Genomic DNA, 15646 nt, shown 5'->3' on the forward strand with positions numbered 1-15646 from the left:
GCCGTACGCCGACACATTCTCTCAGGTGACTCCAGTGTGACAGACGAAACTTCCGGACGATCACATTTTAAGAAATGTGGTAATTTGACGTTGTCCCAAAACAGGCTTCTTTAAATTATATCACCTCCCATGCGATCACAGTGAACTATTTCGTGAACTGTTAAAAAGAGTTTTCCAACCTCAAAGACCTAGTATACGTTTCAGGAGTTTTCGTCGCCGACTACGCGTTTGTACGTTCATCCCACAAGTTTTAGTGGTCGTTACGCAGATCATTACGAGGAACTTTCCCGTATCACTCTCCCGGTTTCTGAAAATGAGTTGTTGTATGTCAGACTGAGAGAGAACAACAATTCGTACGCTAACGCGTCAGTCTTATTAGAGATACAATTGTTTACCGGAGGATCATTGCAGAAAACCTGTTGCTCATGCGTGGAACTGCAGACTTAGTTGAAGAGCACTTCCCTAAAAAAAACTGGCCTAACCGTATTCATCGTTTCACTCGCAGACTAATAGTAACAATCCTTGCGCGTAGTTTCTTCAAGCAAAATTGGATGAGAAGAAGGAGCATCCTTTGAGACAGAGCGGTGCTGCTCTGGTTTATCTAATCTGAATGTGCTATTTGACCTTTTGATACTTGATTCATTTATGGTTCTTTTACTTCACTCTACCCTTTTTTTCTAACCAGCCCCCAAAGTGCTTAAAAGCGCCTTCCAAATTTCAACCAGGGTTAAATGTGTTGTGATCTTTCGATCCATAGGAAATTGAAGGCAAAGAACATTCTCGAATTACAAAACTCTCAGAAGGACATAATACTGAACTGACATAAAACAGGTAAATCAGTTCACATATATAACATATCAGATATCCTTATGATTTTACTCTCAATTTTGGCAGTTTGGTGTCGCTTTATCTCAGCTTCACATGCAGTACATATATATATGTATACTTTATATACACTATATATGTGTGTATCTGCACGTTACTTAAATTGCATTATCAATGAAATCGAGATGACGCACAAACTGTCCCTTGTTTTGTGAGGTGACTCCGGTGGCATCAAGAAGCATTTTCTATGGAGCATAGAAATCTCCGGAGTAGTTCTCAAAGCCATGGCGTGACTAAGGTCATTTTCCCAAATATTCCTGAGAAACATTCCGCGGTTCACCAAAGCTAGTCTCGGAAGTATTGACGTCTGATTTGGTTCTGATGCACAAAAAGATTCTGTTAGTTGCTCAATACTTTATTTGGTTGGCAGTATTTCTACATCTTGATGCGGTTTAAATCCATCATCGACGGTTTAGAACAAGTAGAGCATATAGGTGGGGTGAGCATCCAGGGGGGTTTGCAGCCACTAGTTTTCTCAAAAAGAATAACCATGCACCGTCCTGATTAATAAATTACATCCCGATCCTCACGATTGTATTAATTCAACGCTCTCAGTTTACTACTAAACGAACCACCCAGTGTATAGTGAGTGTATAGATCGAAATCCTTAATCAGCGCTAAGAGGTCCTTTCAAATGGGAATTCTGTGACTTTTGCAAATCAGATCGTCCAAACTTAATGCACACTTACAACCAAAATGCAATAAATGTAGCATGTGTGGTGACTGGCGCCAAATGCTTCTCAAAGTACGTACACGTACGTAGACCCTCCTACAATTGTAACAAAGTGGACGCTAACTTTGATTGAAAAATGAGCGGTTCTGGGCTCTTAAAAAGGTGAAAGTATTATGCCCAGATGAGAAAGCTATGAGATGAACTGGTCTCGATTCAGAGCCATCCTATTGAAAAAAGCAACTTTGGCCATCAGAAAAACTCAAATGGAATCTATAAAAAAGCAAACAATGTATGTGTATAACTACCAAGATCTTTGGTGACAGTTTTGTGCTAGATCAAAGTTGTTTTATTCACGAAAAAGGCGTTATTTTTTTCCTTTTTATTTATAGTAATTGTGATTAGCCGTTAAAACTAACTTTTTTTCCTTTTTATTTAGAATAATGTGTGATTAACGTTAAAACTAACTTAATGAGAATAGGCTGCTCTGGACAAGTAAAACTCTCAGATTCCAGATTGTCCAAACGCTCCTAAGCCAGTTTTATTGGCTGTGGAGAATAGACACTGTGTAACCATAAAGAACGATTCAGTGCGCAGCAGGCCAGATCCTGAGAATTAGTAACCATTTAGCTGGAAAGGCCTTATAATTGGATCGGTATTAATGTCACACATGAATTATGTTGCACAATCTGGGAATGAAGTGTCATGCCATGGATAATTCGTTCAGAATTGAAAGTTCCGCCCTCAAAGGCGAACAGTATCTCTCATAGGGCATTTGGCTTTGCAGGCCTCTTGTTGGTAATATGTGGTGGAGATTGGTGCGCACCTGTAGGATTTTTGTTTGCCAAGCTTATCGTGTACAATGTGGTCTTATCAGTTCCTGCCAAATAACTGCCTTGAAGGCACTTTACTTGAAAAGTTGCCTAAAGACAAGGGTCAGTAGAATAGAACCTCTTTTAAACGGTTAACCTGTGGATTTTAAAAACAATCGTAGATGATTGGCATTTCACACCCCGTTTTACCTTATTCAAGTCTCAGCAAGCATCAGCAATTTTAGGAATCCTGGTCTTACGTCTGCAATGGTTTGGTAGTTGGTTAGTAGATGCTGCATTTCGCCTAAAGTATTTTCTTCTGATTCATCAGTAAACCAAATGTGAATTCGCTCACCATCTGAAGTAACGCAGTCGAATCGGCAGCCTTTCAGTCCGTTGGCACCTTCTGGTCATCTGAACACATTTGTTGACGTCGTCCCATTGGATATTATAGACAACCAATTGGAACACAGTGGCAGTTTCTCATGATAATTGGGCACTCAATGTTGGTCATGCATCATTCTGTACCTTGATCAATGTGAGAGTAACTAAACGGATGAATGTGTTTCTTTCATAAGTGCAATGCAAGTGAACGCTGCTTTTAATCGTAAAATGTAATGCTGGAAATATTGTCAACCTGATAACTCGAACAGTTGTCAGGTGAAACTTTGAATGTTTCCGTTACTTTTGCACTGTGGTTTGTGCTATAACGTCCTCGATCACCTGTGTTTTATGAACGCCTGCTTCACATACGCATGTGAAAGTTGGATATACCTAACCGGATTAGAAAATATGATTTACCTACCGTCGATGATGCGCCCAATGAGTGATTCCTCCTCGTACACCAATTCCAGAGGATCCTTGTGTGAACCGCTCAAAGAATCTATACACGTAACAGCCAGTTTACATGATGTAATTGACAATAAAGATAAAGCTTTGCAGTCGACATCTAGTATACATCATTTGCCGCACCATCGTTCTCGCCAGCATCACCTGCAGAAGTACAAAGAGCCGCACACTAGGGGTGGTGGTAAGCCCGGAATCACTTTTGGAGTAGGAATTGGCATGAACCCACGTAGATTGGGATTTGAAAAACAAGACCATCCACCTCCCAGAGAATATTTCCATGAGCAACAAAATCATGTCCGTGTCCAGGTACATTCAAGAGCGGGCGTTGACGCGGAATCCAGCTGGACGCTCAATCATGTCGAAACCTGTGAGGCTGACCGTTGTTCAGGAATTTCAGAAACCCATTCTGGATCTTGTCCAAATTTGAGAACCCAAAGTAAATCTGTTATAGTTGCAGACCATGTGAAAACTCGACGTAGCATAACCACAACTGAAGCAGATTCATCCTTAGAATATCGGTCCGATCAAGGTACGATGAAAAAGACACATTCTGATTTTGAAATAGCTAGCAAAGATACAGAATCATATACTTCTGACGTTCGACTATTTTCTGATAAACTCCTCTATTTCCCGCATATACATAGTCGTTTGCGTGTACAGTTCAAAAAAGGGTGTGATCCCTCCAACGCACCGGTACAAGTTCCATTGTTAGAGAAGGTGCCAATGGAAGGTCTTCTACCGTTTGTTTGTGGTCGAAGCACCCAAAACTTCTATCAAAACACGCCAGTTGTGGTTGAAAAGAAGAAAAAGTCCATACCCCGGCAGAATTCTATGCGCCGTAAAATGAGCCATTGGGGGTCCTGGGTGAAACGATCATCTTCAAACAGTGTGGAGCTTCAGAGGAAGAAGAATGAGCGCTCACACCTTTGGCACTCTGGTGGAAGTGCTAGTTTCCGAAGAATGAATACTCATCTAGACAGCGCTCCCGACTACATCAAAGAGAACTCACTCGCAATTTCAGAGTACTTAGAATCAGAATCTGGATGCAGCCAGTCAGTTGATGCAATCAACCGGCGAGTGATTTTAAACGTGAGTGGCTTGAAATTCGAGACATGGTCAGCAGTGCTTGAAAGTCGCCCGACAACTGTTCTTGGGGACCCTGAAAAACGAAGACCCTTTTGGGATTCAAAAAGACGCGAATATTTTTTCGATCGCCACCGGCCAAGCTTTGAAGCAATTTTCAATTATTATCAGTATGGTGGTTGTTTAAAGCGGCCAGCCGTCGTATCGGACGATATATTTCTAAAAGAGTTGGAGTTTTTTCAAATTGAAGATGCTGCAATAGAAAGTTATAAAAAAAGTGAAGGATACGTTCCAGAGGTGATTGTGCTACCAGAAATCTCATGGAAAAGAACGTTGTGGCTATTGTTTGAGTATCCTGAAACTTCTCTGTCGGCATTTTGTGTTTCAGTGACGTCTGTTCTTTTCACTGTGATATCCATAATATTATTTTGTGTGGAAACCTTGCCGGCTTATTCGACAACGCACTGTGAACCTGGAGATAGGCCGAACTTTCTGGATCCCTTTTTCATAATCGAAACCATGTGCACCATATGGTTTACTGCAGAGCTCTCGATCCGCTTTCTCAGTTGTCCAAGTAGGAGATCGTTTCTAAAAGATATCAAGAACCTGATTGATTTAGCAGCTATTGTACCATACTATCTTACTTTAACGAACGTGCTGATTACATTCAGCTGCGAAGGGGCCAAAAGCAGTGCAAGCCTTGGTTTTCTTCGTGTCATCCGGCTTATAAGAGTGTTTAAGTTGACCAAGCACTCCTCAGGACTACAAGTACTTGTGCTGACCTTCAAGGAGAGTATCGAAGGTCTGAGCCTGTTTTTGGTAGCATTCATTGTATGTATTCTGGTATTTTCAAGCACAATTTACTATGTGGAAATTGACCGCAAGGATTCTCAGATCGAAAGCATTCCAGATGCCTTCTGGTGGGCCGTGATTACCATGTGTACAGTTGGTTACGGTGACAAGGTTCCCAAAGGACCACTGGGCAAACTGGTTGGCAGTGTTTGTGCCGTAGCTGGTGTCTTGACGCTCGCTATCCCTGTTCCTATCATCACTGAAAACTTTAATAAATTTTATGCACATAAAACTGGCCGCGGCAGACGATAAAACACGGATGCCGAACTAATGTACATTTACCAAAGCATATTTGGCTTTTTACTCAGTGAAACGACGAGTGGCCATTGTAAACCCGTCTCCAAGACCTGTATGCTCAAATGATGCCGGTGAGAATCGTTGCTTTTTCTTTTCACTGCCTTGCTCACATGCTTTTTCAGTGGTAAACATAGAGTTTTGGTGACTACAGGTTAACTAGCTCCGGAGTGCTTATATTTTCAGCCCCTAACAGATAACTATCTTTCATATTTTGTAACCGTTATTATCCTCCGTTGCATTACTTTTCCTCAGTAGCTTATCACAGCAGTTTTTCCTACCTTGTAAGTACTTTGAGTTGATAAAGTTGAATTGCTGATACGAGCTATGCTTTCTTCTGAGCTGCTAGGCTGAAAACAGCCCTCAAACAAATGGTTAGTTTTTGTTCCACATCACTATTCAGATATGTTTGAGAACGTGTCACAACATATACTCATGTAGCTTCGAGTGATTAGGATGAGTAGAACCAGTTAATTGTGAGGATAATTCGCCAATTAGCCAACGAGAATCTACTTATGAAAAGAATCGCATGTGTAAATCTGAGTGTTCTTATATTTCTTTCAAGTCAATTTTATTTTTATTGAACAATTCACATACTGTGCACTATGAGTGAGGATGTGTCCAGTTAGCTTTCATAAAGTCATCTACACACCGAAAGGAAAGTGCTATTCATCAAGAGCTTCATGCACTATGTTAGGTTATAAGTTGATTGCCATCTCAAATAGCATATTTTAGATTTGTTGGGTGGACTAACACACAAGTACGTCATTATATTCTTTTCCCGGATGTATGCCAAATAAATTCTTTTAGCTAATGAGGTATAGCATTAAGGGTGGTTGCTACTTGGCAATAAACGCTCCAGATTCAGGTGTATTTTTCGGTACATTTGAATCCCTATTAGTCAGTTTTATTGGCTTGTGACGAGAAAGTGCAAACTTACGTATAACTCATGATTTGAAACACGGACTACTAGTAGAAGTGCGTAACTAATCCTAGAAGGCAGAATCTTCGAAGCTCATTTTTCCAATCAGTGTCTTGAAACCAGGAAACACGACGAAAATTTATGAACTGTCCGAAATATTGATAGTTTGTTTTCCTCAGGTGGATTAGGCTGCCAAACTAGCAAATACTAGATTTGTTACATTTTATTTTGTCGAAAGTCAGTTGATAGACTTTTGTTGATATCACTGGCATACCACTTTTGGTGAGTAGTAAGTGACACAGCGGTCACAGCAATAGTTTTCGGGTGTTACTGTTTGTAATATACCTTCAAGTAAAGTATTAAATTCACCTTGTAGGAACTAACTGAGCTACTAACACCTCTGTGCTGTGAGCTGGGGTGGCTGACTCTTTTCTTGTCACAATTCCTGGATTTTTTTGTGCAATTTTCGGATTAATAGATCCAGAAGTCATCCTTTTGGAAAACACGGAGAAGTATTGATAGGCTGGTTTTTCAGAAGCACATATTCCATCAACCTTTTTTTATATGAACTTCCGGTTCAAGATACTGCCAAATTACTCGGGGTATTGCAAGTTGTCTAATTGCTATGATGAAAGTAACTGACAATCTTTAGGCTGCCGGAGAAAAAGAGCTAAATATTGAACCTGTGGTCTCCAAAATACGACCTATGAAGTCGTTTCATTCGGGTTGGTTTTTTAGTACGTCCAAACTGGGACCTTCCATTCTGCCATTTGTTTCGGTCAGTCGATTCAAGTATGGTAGCCGTAGCCAGAGGAATTGTTAAGAATAGCTTCAAAAGGGCCAATATTGGCTCATTACAACTGACAGTATAAATGGATAAACAGCTGACCGGAAGGTCAGTCGATTGGAAACAGATCCTCTGCGCTGCTTAATTTCGTTGTTAAGCTGCGTTAAAGGCCCAAGAAGCACAACAGAAGATGAATAATTTTATAAGCCTACTGTGTGCGCATTGCTCTCGTTTACCTCATGGCAGCTTGCCTTTAACGCTTTACCTTATCAGGTTTCATGCTCAAATGTAGTGATCAGTGTGAGACCCTAGTAGTTAGGTCATTGTCCAGCACAAAACCCATAGAACACAGGGGGTCCAGCTGTAGAATAGCTCAAGCCAATCACAAGGGTAGCGGCCAAGCTTCCTCGAAAGGCTTGGCCCCAAGAAGGCAAAACCTTTTGTGGGCTGTCAAGGAATTTTCAGGGACCTTACGTTCATACAGTGCATTGCGATATCTCGAATATCGTAACATTATAAACAAGTGATATAGTTGGGTTGCAGGTGAGTTGCCCGACAAAATCAAGTTAACATGGCGGAAGAAGTAAGGAGGTTTTAATCAGAACTGTGCTCAACAAACCAAAAAGCTATGACTAGCCTAGAAAGGGGAATCAGTTCACATGACTTGTGATCCTGTCTATCTGAGAAGTTATGATTCCAGAAGCTAGTCCATATCCTATCACATCATACCATATCATATCTGAGTGCTGGTTGGTCACGCTGTTGATCAGCCACCCGTCGCCGGAAGGTTAAGTGTTCAGCTGTTAAGCAAGTGGTTCCCAGCTTGAATCTATTCGGGGCTTCGTGCGATACATACTAATAATGAATTTTACTAAGAATGGAACGACTTACAATGCTTATTACCATTTCGGAGTGGATTCACCTTACTTACAGGACAAAATCTGCACAGAAATATATTCTGTTGAATGCTGTCTATGTGCAAATGATTGCGTGCGAAGGCAGTCCCGAACGTCCTACACAACTTGTTCCTGTGTTAATGATGGTCAAAGTTAGAACACAGACCTTGTAAAAACCACTTTGCCTCGTGGGAGAATTTGATGCACGCACAAAGTCTGCTCGCCAGGCATATATGCACGCATATAATTTAGAAATAATGATGGTGTCTTTGTCGCTATCAAAATTTTTAAAGCACCCAGATATAAAAGAAACGCTCATCAACTAGACGCCCAAAGAAGATAAAACACTTTTTTCTAGTCAGTATCCCACGAGAAATTACCTACGAATACCCTTCAAAGTGTTTCACTAGTATGTACAATTATACGTATATATACACAAGTATTTTCACTTCACTACCTGCGGCAAACCGGGTCGTGGTGCACAGTTTCGAAAAGGTTACTACGAAAATTAATATTATCAGGATGTACGAATCAGTTTTTATGAGGGGGAATAACCCTTCATCCCTACGTACGGGATGAATACTCTACATAATTGTCTCGCATATATGTGGTTAAAAAATAAAAGCGCAACATGAATTACTGGATGCTTAGCCATCACTCTTAGGGAGTAAGCTAATTAGGGCTAGTTCTTCATCCCGCTTCACTCCGAATGAGAATATTTAGCAAAAACCCACACCATTATATCAAAAAGATAGATGTTTTTTATTGAGAAACAGGTGACTATCGAGCTTATCTGCATTTCCCAAACGATAAGTGATCTAACTATGGGATGTTTTGGCGCGTAGTGCTGTATGCCAGTGAGGGGTCCATTGAAACAGTGCTGAGTAACATGGTGGTTTAGATGATCAGGCCCGCCTATGGTATGCTCTACATAAAAGATTATGCACCGGTCAGTCTCAGCCAGTGTTATCAGGAACTTGAACTTCAAATTTCCTATCAGAGGAGGTAATCAGCCATTGGAAAAATTGACGATACCCACCCTTTGCCTTTGTTGAGCTGGTTATTCAAACGGAGAATCATAATGGAAAGTCTTTTTGGGATCCCAACATTTCCTCCTAACTAAAAGCACTCTTTTAAAGAGTTCATGCCATCTATAAATCACGTATGGTATGTTTGGGACTTAGCAATCATAGACATCAAGATTTCAGCGTAGAAGCCTCTTTAGGCGAACCTAATATGCATACACAACCACCGTAATCTAGGTCAGATTCAAGTTTTATACAGATAAACCTATGTTTAATTATACATATGTAATTATGCAGAATTACACAGGTTTGGTCTGCTACAAATCATAAGTGAGATATACTTGATGGATTTGAGATTAGAAACAAAGTCCTGATTTTTTTACCGCTATAGCTTACATCAGCAGCTTAGAAACCCTCGAACAGAAGAACGTAGTTCCCTGATAGTAACGTCTTCCTCCGAATTACTTTTTAATAAAACGAGTATGACTGTTTCGATTTTCCGAATTGTGAGTAGTATACTACCTATTTTTTCTAAATCCGTACGTAGGCGACACGTAGAAGGCGACAGTTCTCACAAGTTACTTTTTTACAGTGGTAATTCTCCGTGTCAGCAAAACTGCGTCATTTAGCGAGAAACACTTTTATTCTATGGAGTAACACTCATTTGGAAACAAAACAGCCAAATTTAGAGTGGTTAAGGGTTTTGCTCACGGAAATGATTTTGCTTTTTCCGCTAGGTAGACTGAAGTTAAATAATCCGAATTGAGCCAAACGCGGACGTGTCGTCATAAGTGTGTGGCTATAAGATCGAGATGTTTCCGTTGAATGCTATTTATCGAAAATGTTTGCGGGGGGAAATGATATACCGCCATGAAAATGATAGCTCACTAATATAGCTGTCTTACCCATAAAGTGAATCCTAAGGTGTACTGTTGCGTTGCCAAACTTCACTGGAAACTCAGGTCGCTTCGCAAGACGAAAAATCTTTGAGGAGTATTAATAGTTTTGGTAAATTTCAAAATAGATTTCAAAATTAACGAGATTTACGTAGCATTGCCCTGTACTCCAGTTGCTTTGAGCTGAACATTCAGGTAAACAGCAGTTAAAGTGAAGAAACAGTGTGAAAGGTATTGATGATTCACGCTGATGAACCCCATCATCCGAGAGGATCTGCTGCTATCAGCAATCGCGACCCATTGAAAAAATGGAGCAAAAAATTTGTTCTCTGAAGATCCGATGAATAAAATTAAATATTCATAGAGACAGGCAGTGAAACATAACATGAAATTTCCAATCACCAGTGGATTTCTCAACATTATTGTTGGCAGCAGGCGGGATGATAGTTGCCGACAGACCATTAGTTCCTCATGAAGATGACAAATAGTCAACCCGAAATCACAAAGGTTAGAGCTGCACACTAATTCATACATGCCTATGCATGCTAGAGCTTATTTTCGCACCCTCATGTAAGACCTGTGATATCTTGACGTTTTTACAACAAAGTGTCTTTAGGGAAAAGAGAAACTGAAATTATTTTGTGGCTTAGATAATCAGGAGGGCTTCATACCGCATTCCTAGTGACATGCATGACAATGTATTACCCTAGTCATTGAGAATGCTATTTTGCAAAATTCAAAGCTCAGAACCGAATGCTGTGACTATTGTTCATTTCAAAGGCGTCGTACGAAGGAATCCGATTTTCCCAACAACCAGTATACACCAAACCAAATCAGTGAGTAGAATGTGTAGGTTGGATAAACTGTTGCCCAGCCCGAGCGACCCAAGATGCAACATCAGCATTGACGGATATAAGCCGTATGAACTCTTTACGATTCATTCACTGCTATTTTCCACTAACAAAAGCTTTTGGCTGTTCTAACAAAATCCCAGCCCTTGCAACATTAAACCATGAAATTGTGGAACCCAGCAATCATTAGTTCATTGCTTTGCGATGGATAGATCACTGGTAGATCACTGTTAACAATGGAAGTGACGGGAATATGGATATGGACTATTCTAATTCCAACAATCCCACACAGACAGGCAGTACTACATCAAAAAAGAGCAATACATCCACCAGAACTTAGCTAATGAGGACTCACCGACGGAACTGTATTTGGAGTTGAGTGGCATCAAACTGTTGGTAATCCCAGGGAACCAGGGGAATTCTTTTCTCAGAAGGAAGAGTTTGTTGACCCAACCTTGTAACAATCACATTGCAACCAACATTGGAGGCAGTTTCAATCACGCACCTCCCCAAGCTTTCACCAAATGGTCATAATCATGATGTACTTGATAGTAAAAGTTTTAGTTTGCACTGTTGGACTTAGTACTTGCTAGTTCAGATTTACTATTCATGCTAACTTGCACCATCGAGAACTGCAGAGTATTTAGATCCACTAGTGTATTATCATGTTTGAGGAAGTACCCAGATAAATCCGTAGATAAATAGCGTATGCCTCGACAAGAATAATCATGCTTGAGCGTTTGTCAGATTGACATGTAAATATATGGGATCCTCAAGCAAATGTTGGTAGTTGCCAGCGGATAAGCGGTCTACCGGGACCTCAAAATTCAAATGACGATGTTCCATGCTGAGGCAATCATTCCGGCCTTCTGAATTAGCGGTTGTCTCGGAAACTTGGTACATGACTTTTTCAACGGTTTAATAATAATAAGGAATTTTCAAAATTCAGCAATAAATTCATGCTGAACACCCCGTTTCCAGGGACTTTTGTAGAAATTATCATCATTGCATGAGCTACATATCTCCCAGTGAGTTATGGATCTTTAATGTCCATGAATTTACCTTGTAAATTAGTTACATCCACTAGTTCCAAATCCCTTTGCTGCGAAGTTGCGCATGATCAGACGTTTGTCTTCAATTTGGGGCTCAACTTATAGGGCTATAAGTTTAGAGCGGAAACTTCCGGATATTATAATATATTGTATACAGTCAATGTCCAGAAAAGGATGTTTCATTAGAAAGTTTATTATTTCGCCTCCTAAATTATCACATAAAGGGCTTTTATTTCGAACGAGTTTGCGCAATGGGACTAGGAATGCTAAAAATTCACTAGGTCATGTTCAGCGAATGTTTCCGATGTTCTCTAGGAAGCCCCACCCAATAAGGATCGCTCCCTACTAAAACTATTTTGGTTCGTGAGAACAATCACCTTGAAGAACGACCCCGGACCCCAAGAAAGAACATTATTCATGTCTCACTGAGACATAAGCTCCAAAACGCCTTCATTTGTTTTGTATTTAGGTGCGCATCTGTTTCATCACAATGAAGCCAACTTTCTCCAAGACGGCCTGTGCCCCAAGGCCTCATTCTCATCTACACATCAGTAATTTATTAGCCTTCTCTGGAGTGATCACTTAACGGAACCGACAAACCTTGGTCTCCTCTGAGCTGTGGTAAATTTAGAGGTCCTAGGAGACCAACCAGATGTGTTTCTGTTTAGGAGAGCCGGCTAATCTAAGGTCATGGGTTATGTTATCTTATCTGCTCAACACTACGAGCTTTCAGCACAAAACATCAACTACTCAAATTTCCTGTACGTTATTTTTCTGAATTTCACAATGAATAATCTTTTCTTAACAGAAGTTTTCATCTCCAGAGATAACACTCGTACCAACCCATTTCTCGAAAACGACCCCGTTTTCTTGGTATCTTGATTACTCATCTGGTTTTCAATGGACATATCATCTGGAAGACCTACAAAAATTAGCATATTGTAGGAGCTAGTTCGTATCAGTTTAGATGGACACCTTTCCGAAAAGACCATTTTCGTTGGAACTGAAAACATATCTCAATAGTAAGGGCAAAATGGATCATTTTTACTTACCTCAGGCGGGCTGTATTACCACTTTTTCATGGGAAAAGACGTTGACTGGTTGGTATCTTGATACATTATAGCGTTATATGAAGACTAGAATGTTTGGGTCGGTCATGAGGAGGTAGACAGACCGCGTGCAACCACCAGTTATTATTGCGGAATTAATTTTACCCCATCCAGAAATGAAATCCACGATAGTACCAGGGTAGCCAAGGGACGTTCGTTACATTTAGTCATATTAACTGCACCATCGTAAGAGTGCTAACCCAGATTACCAGTAAAGTAAATTAACCGGCCAGGTTGATGCCTAAGGTATCATTCGAATTGCATTTCGAGACGTTGTCTTTATCCGTCAACAGAAACTCAGTCCGCAACTGTATTTTTACCAAAATATTAAAAAATTCTGAAAATGTGACGCTGAAGCATCAAACACCGCTTACATCTATGGAAAAAGAGAAAACTAACCCATATATTTTTGAGATTTTCTAGTTTGCATGAGATAATGTCCCCGGCCAACCGGCTTACACGTCATGCTTTTGTTATGTTACGCCGTGAGATAATTGAGCACTACATTACTTGTATTGAGCACGCTCGATGCCCTAATATGGTCTATATGAAATCATATAACAATGCTCTAAATAGAGCACATACCAGCTTTCTTCACGAAACCCATTACTGCAGTGCACTGGTGAGAGAAATCTTGGTACCGCATATCAAATAGATGGTTGTTCTGTTCGCTGAGCTTGGTAATTTGCCTGTCAAAATTTCGTCACTAGTCGAGGTTACATCGTCAGTGCACAGTAGATTGGCATTGCGTCTTGTGAACATGCTGAGCAGTCATGTGTCGAGAGGTTGGTTTTAATGCCCATGATTCTGTTGGATGATAGTTATCCCGCTCTCCGAATAGTCAACGTCTGATCACCTGTGCCTCACCGACAAACGTAGCAATGAGGGTTATCCCTCGTTTCCACAAAAGCGAACAAGTAAAACGGATGTTGCACGTAGATTTCGGTACAAACTCTTTAAACTAAACGTAAAAAATTCTTTTTCTAACTAAAGATGAAAACAACTATGAAGGATGGAAAAGCAAACAGGAGGAAGCGTTTATAAAATGAGCTCTAGTGACAGGACCTATTTTGGTGATTATACCGAGCAGACGACGGTAGGGAAAAACAAAAAACAACTGCTGGCTGGGCGTGGTCGGGCAGATTCAATTTGTTCCCCTCATACTGAATGACGGCCGGAACACTTATCTCCTGCTAACTTCTCCATGTAATCCAGTAATGGAATTCATATGACGCGTACTAAAATTCTGCTTTGCCTTCTTGGGCTAGTTCTGAATATTACGAATAAACCTGGATATTCTCAAACAATGAAAGGAATTCCAGGCTCAGCTGTTAGTAATTTTCCCAGGTATGGAAATACAGACCGAATTTGCCAACATCAGCTGTGTCCAAACCTAGAGTCAAGTACGATTACTTGTCCGACAATCAGACTCTGGATCCGAGATCATATCCATCTTTCGACATCTTAAATCGAATACAGAGAGCCACAGTCTTGCAGCACACACAGTTTGGTCAGATGTCTCGTTTGGAAACCTCCTCCTTTCTCTGCAGCAGCATCCTTTGATTCAACAACAACTAGTGCAAAACACTTACACTCTTCGGGAAAATTTATAAACCGACCCTCCTGACACTGGCAGAATTCTCGCAATTCTCTATAAAATTTAGGGCTATCTGCACATTCGTCTCAGTTAGGAGTTTGAAGTTAGTGAGTCGAGGACGACAAACAAGATTAATCCAACAACCACCCACTGGATGTTGATCTCCAAGCTCGAAAAGAAAATCGTTTGAAGTTGCAGTGTGATGAGTAACTCATAATAAACCCTGGCGGTCCCCTCAATTTATCCCTTCGACTCGAGACAGATTGATCATATTCCCGTCATATTTACCATTTATGTGATGGGTAAAATGTCTAATTTTACAAAACGGATCGAAAACGTTTGATTATTTTTTCCTTGCTACTCCATGGGAAACGCAAACACAAATAAGTATGAGAAATGATTTTTGTCCCATTTAACTAGATCCTGTAAAGTATTGAAATTTAAACACCTAGAGTAAATTAGACAAAGAAGAATCTGCTGAAACCCTAGGTCAATCTGGTAAGTAGATTGAATGTAAACCAATTATTCAAGTCATGGACAGATTAATTTTGTCTCCCTTTGTCTAATCCCTTTAAAATACAGTTTTTTTATCGAAAAGTAAACATGTGTAAACCGCATGTGCTCAAGTGCCGAATTCGTCTGCATAATCTCATTAAGTGGAGTAGATACTTTGTTCTTTTTAAACCCACAATTAGGTTAATGGCAAACGTAATTCACTCTTTTAGCTCCCTCTTACCCAACTGAGAGGCTGTCCTTAACCCCGTCATAATCTAAGCGTGGTCTACTATAAATTAGTAAATATAAATTCCGTGACAAATCAAGGTCAGCCAACTGCAACCGAAATATGCTTGGAGTGGTATTCGTTCGGTAACATTGTATATCTATGAAATACAGTCTGTTACCAAGATTTAATGGGACCCCCTAACACGTTCCTCTAATTGTGCATGGTCAAATCAGACGCCATTAAAAATCAGTCTGATAACAAGGTTATTGTTTCCGGGAGCTGAGCAAGCGAGGTCAGTCCAGATTAAAAATACGCACAAAGACAATACGTACTGGGAGGACT

At 40.3% G+C, this 15646-nt stretch overlaps 2 protein-coding genes across 2 annotated transcripts in view; both read left to right on the forward strand.

Annotated features, from left to right (window-relative positions):
• Positions 1 to 3159: 3159 nt before the first annotated feature.
• T265_07533 (hypothetical protein) lies at positions 3160 to 5403 on the forward strand (the record flags this gene model as incomplete). The annotated part of the gene is made up of 1 exon (XM_009173078.1): positions 3160 to 5403. One exon carries the CDS (start codon positions 3160 to 3162, stop codon positions 5401 to 5403), a length of 2244 nt encoding a protein of 747 aa, XP_009171342.1.
• A 107-nt stretch (positions 5404 to 5510) lies between these two features.
• The window catches only part of T265_07535 (hypothetical protein), a gene marked incomplete at both ends in the record, with an annotated part of 54563 nt that continues 44427 nt past the window's right edge, over positions 5511 to 15646 (forward strand). Inside the window, one exon of the mRNA XM_009173080.1 lies at positions 5511 to 5519. Coding sequence (XP_009171344.1) covers positions 5511 to 5519 — 9 coding nt within the window. The remainder of the gene's footprint in view (positions 5520 to 15646) is intronic.

This window comes from Opisthorchis viverrini, assembly GCF_000715545.1.
Source record: "Opisthorchis viverrini unplaced genomic scaffold opera_v5_172, whole genome shotgun sequence".
Classification (NCBI taxonomy): domain Eukaryota; kingdom Metazoa; phylum Platyhelminthes; class Trematoda; order Opisthorchiida; family Opisthorchiidae; genus Opisthorchis; species Opisthorchis viverrini.